This window comes from Monopterus albus, unplaced genomic scaffold (genome assembly GCF_001952655.1).
Source record: "Monopterus albus unplaced genomic scaffold, M_albus_1.0 scaffold86.1, whole genome shotgun sequence".
Taxonomy (NCBI): Eukaryota; Metazoa; Chordata; class Actinopteri; order Synbranchiformes; family Synbranchidae; genus Monopterus; species Monopterus albus.
In genome coordinates this window covers 482576-487310 of record NW_018127966.1, presented here as the reverse complement: position 1 = coordinate 487310, position 4735 = coordinate 482576, and the positions used below count along the sequence as shown (strand labels likewise).

At 38.9% G+C, this 4735-nt stretch overlaps 1 protein-coding gene and 1 long non-coding RNA gene across 4 annotated transcripts in view; one reads left to right on the top strand and one right to left on the bottom strand.

Moving 5' to 3' along the window:
- The window catches only part of maea (macrophage erythroblast attacher, E3 ubiquitin ligase), a 74210-nt gene that overhangs the window by 7701 nt on the left and 61774 nt on the right, over positions 1-4735 (bottom strand). The window contains exon 1 of one of the 3 annotated variants that reach the window (XM_020607511.1): positions 3532-3636. The exons of 1 other annotated variant lie outside the window; for it this stretch is intronic. In XM_020607511.1, coding sequence (XP_020463167.1) covers positions 3532-3600 — 69 coding nt within the window. In that variant the 5' untranslated portion in view covers positions 3601-3636. Of the gene's footprint in view, positions 1-2493; positions 2580-3531; positions 3637-4735 lie in introns of those variants that run through there. One more of the 3 variants, XM_020607513.1, reaches the window with a different exon arrangement.
- LOC109964311 (uncharacterized) lies at positions 2763-4149 on the top strand. The gene is made up of 2 exons (XR_002275494.1): positions 2763-2820; positions 4116-4149. It is a non-coding gene; the product is annotated as an uncharacterized LOC109964311 (long non-coding RNA).

The window sequence follows — 4735 nt, the reverse complement described above, 5'->3', positions numbered from 1 at the left end:
GTGCAACTGGTCAGTGTTGAACCAGCAAATATTGATTTTTAGTGACCTGCTTTTCATAAGTAACACATTAGCTGTGGGTCATGAAATGAAGGCTTCATGAGCCAGACATGTGGATTAGAGCCAGATGCAAATAAAGCCAAATAAAATTATTAAATACTAAATATAGTATGGCTGGGCAATACAGTGATATAGACCAATGAACTACCTACTGAAATGGTTAAGTTGGATCTGGCGGCACGAACGAATGCAGCTGCCGCCCTCTCTCTCTGAGTTGTGTGCCTAAAAATGTGTTATAGTGCATCTTCGCGTTTGTTGCATTTATGTTCTAGTGCGCGTAGTTCAACGTCTACGTTGCGCCCAAGATACAGTCGCCACTGCCTTGTGGATATAGGATTGTTAGGGATTTTTAGTCAGATAGAAATTGGTTAGATACTTTATGTATTAGAAATGTTTAGTGGAGATAGGATGTCTAGTTAGACTGTTAAATGCTTAGTCATGCTTATGAGTTTCTACAGGGTACATCTGGTCAAGGATAACTAGAGAGAAGAGTTGATGACTGTCAGCAGACAGGATGTTTAATATTATTATTATGACGTGTATAACTGTAGCCTTAGCCATAATATGTTCTTATGTTTAAGTCACGACATGTACTAGAGGTCGTGAGAATGTTTTTAGTTACACACCACTTAATCAACAGACACACACACATTGATTTACTTCATGTTTTGACTACTGCTATGACCAGCTGCAAAGCTGGCACCAGAGACATCTCGGTTGACGTTCCTGTGTAGTATGGGGCTAGCCCAACCGAGGGGATATAATGTATAGGCCTGGTGGGTTCAGGGTCTTTCATCTTACATCTGCCTGCGAGCAGTTTGGAGCGTGTAATGTTAATTTTACCTGTGATCCTTTGAATAAATCAGCACTGTTTTGAAGTCTTGTCTCTCAGAGTTAGCAATGGTAAGAAGAACCATAGTCCTTCAACACCAATCTGACACTTTCTCCCCTGTATGATTCTAATACCTCATTTCAGGGTATCTGTTAATACAGTGTGCTCTTACCCTCACATTTAAAAGCTACATGGAAACCTTTGGATCATTTTGAAATAAAGCAACATGAGGCCAGAGTTTGCAGTGGCACTGAACACTGAGTCAGGGGCTACGGTGACTAAATGAATGCAGCCTGCAGACAAAACACTGAATTTATTTATGCGAACCTGTCCTGTCATGGCTGATACCAAATCAGCTCAATAAGGTCATTATCTGCACTGACACCAATCATGGATTTTCAGATCTTTAGATACCTGCTGATTGTGCCACACATTCTCTACCTACAGTAAGTACCTAATGATCTCTGGTTGTATTGGCCCATTTCAGGAAATGTTACAATCACTGTGAAAAGCACATTTTTTATTTTAAATTATGCATTTAATTCACCAGATTGACAAAACAGACATTTAAACAAACACTGTCTCCATTAATTACTTCCTAAGTTAATTTCTAGAAGATCTGACTAATATCATAATGGTGTTATATAAAATGACATTTTCAGTACCATGAAAGAAAATTTTATCTAAGCTATACTACCCACATCTGGGGGGAAAAAACAAACAAATGCAACATTATTTTAAGACAGTTAAAATTTTGACCCACAAAGATTTTTTTCCTTCAGGCTGTGACAAACCTGTTATGATAAGGTGTATTTTGAGAAAACTGAAATACTTTAGTTTGAATATGGCTGGATACTAGATTGTATATATTTTATTACACTTTCCACATGACCTTGAGTTTCAGACTATTAATATGACTAGGCTGGAATGGTGTAAATGGATGTCTGTCATGATTTGTTGGGTGGTGGCTCACAGCAACAAATGTCTAGATGCCCGCGCCTAAAAATATGAATGATAATCAAAATACCAACAATCATTGTATTACTCTGGTTAAGACTATAATGGGCTTATGTTCAGCAATCAGCTTAAACTATTAAATAACTGGTCAAAATGGTTATTTGCCATATTGACAAAGCCTAGCCAATTATGAATGCAAATGAGTAGACATGAATATTAGGGTTCCCTAAGAATGCTTATGGTCAATCTTACACTGATGTGTGGAAAAATGTCCAAAATCATCCTCAAGGACATGTTAACCAACACATGCTGCATTTTTTTTTGGTAATACAGATTAGCAGCTGCCTCACTGTCTGTGTCAGACAACTGTGTAACATTATAATTCTCAATATAGCTTCAAACGTAACCAACACTGCTCTCCACCAGCTGTAGACTCCCATTTGATGCCAATTATAACATGAGTCCTGCCTTAAAATGGTGCCCATCATCCTTACTGCAGCATACAGCAAAGACAATCCCCAAATCAGTCATGCTTTCTGAACACAGAGACAGACATCGACATTAACAGTAAACGCCACGTTATATTCATCATGATCACATCATGCCATTTGATAACCCCCAGAGGCTGCCAGTACATTGCTACTCACAACCGTTCTTTGTAAGACGACGCTTTCTCGCTCCCTGAGACGGCTGTACACAGGAAGCAGCCTGGGCTTTTATCAGCTCGTCTTTTAGCAGTGGTGTCGCAGTAACGTTATGTGGAATGGAGGAACAGTACGTGTGTGCGGCAGCAGGCTGTGATTTCTCTCGCTGGCCATTTTGAAGTGCAGAAAAGCAGAAGCAATCTGATGACACTGCGCTAACTCGCAGGACTGTTTCTCTGCTTGACAGCGTAACGTTACGGCCCCCTCAGTGATTTCAACCTATTTATTTTCCAGCCAGCTACAATTTACATGCTCGACGTTACATGTCTGGTAGGCCATTCATCTTTTACGATGATAATGATGGCTAATACTGGTTTTACCACAGCAAGCAGGCTAGCAGGCCAATCACGTCTGCATGGCATTTCTTTGACGCTGTTGAAAGAATGAGCAATGATGTTTTTCATTTTCTATCAACGGTGCTCTTTGATAGAATACGTATTATGTGATCCTTAAACATGATTACACTAAACAACGGTCGAGTGTGAAAATTAGTTTAGCCGTTAACGCTAGTTAATACGTTAACGTTCACACACTAATGACCGCCCAGCCAACCACCGTTAAACGACTGTAACGTTAACTAGGTAGGCAGTGTTAAAATGCCATTATTATTACCTTGAAGCGACCAGCTTATGAGAATTATACTTAAATGTGAGCTAACAGCTCTTAGGCCCTCGACACACTCAATGTCAGTAGTAAAAAAAAAAAAAAAAGTAATTAAGACAGTCGGCTAACTAGCCACCAAGGAATGTTATTTACCGAACTACATGATCTTGAATATCGCTATTCAAAAACAGGTAGGTAGAGGACGCTGCTACCTGGCTAAGCTAATCCAGCTAGCGTTAGCCTCCCTGTAAAGTTCACTGCACTCGCTCTAATGAACTGCTAATCCCCATTTTCCAGATACTATCAAATGCATCGCGTATCTCGTCAACACGGGGATCGTAAGACTACCAATATATGCCGGTTTCAGATTCTGTCTACCTTTAGGATGGGATATTCTTGGACTTTGAGAGCCATGGACAGTTGGGATGCTGTTTCTTGTACCGCCATCTTGGTTTAGTGGTTTTCTTGTGGTTGTTTGTGTTTTTTTTTTCTATCAACTCAGAATGGCCTTAGTCCTCACTACCGCCATCTGGTGGGGTGGTGTCAGCACTGACCGTGTCTGGATATGTGTGTGTGCTTTATTTAAATCATTCAGATGATTTTATCTAAATGGACTACAACTAAAATGATGTTAATTCAAGGTGTAAAACATTTCACCGATTTTAACTTATGTTCTCAGGCTTTCAAACACATCACATCATAGTCATCAGTTCTTCTGATTTCATCCATGGACCTGTAAAGACTTAAATTTCCAATTTTTCTAACAACTTCAAACTTGCTCACAATCTGAGCCATTTAGCAAACTTACCTGCACAACTAATTCAGTCTGTGAACAATGTGGGTTGAGAGTAAGAGCACCCAAATTTTGGTGTAAATTGCTATTGAAACTAAATCAGACTACAGTAAATAATGAACAAACAAATCAGTCTGTGTTGTTAACCACACGTTTCTGTATTCCCTAGGGCTCCTGAATTTATTATCTACTTCAAGCAGAGGTGAGTCAGAGCCTTATCAATCGCTCATTACATTTACATAGAACTGTAGCAAGATCAGATTCCTGGTATTCTAATAGCATCTATCGTTGCTCAGCAGACAGTATTATAAGAAACCTCATTTTTATGGGGAGTTGCACAAAAAGAGCTGCATTTTCAAGAAACAAGGAAACACATTTTATTATTTACTAACAGTCATTACTAAATGAGAAGGAACAAAATGAAAGAAATCAACTGAGTGGGAAGCCTGTTGTTAGCAAGAATGAAGAAATCCAAGATTTAAGGAATCCTAAATGATGTTTATTTGGAATCCACTGAGGTCGAAGACCATAACCTGAGGTAAAGTGGAAAACCCTTGAAAGGAATAATATTTTTATCACCATAATATTTTACTACACAAATGATGAAATTAAGTAATTCTGAAAAAAAGAGCCAGCCCTTTTTGGGTATCTTTTTACTACAAACAATTAGGAAAGATACTGTAGAATTTCTAGTCTGTTTAGATGTTTATAATAGAGGCTGCAGTCCAAATAAATCCCCCTACCCCTGTTCCATATCATGGCCATTTCTTTTCTTGCACAAGTGAGGGT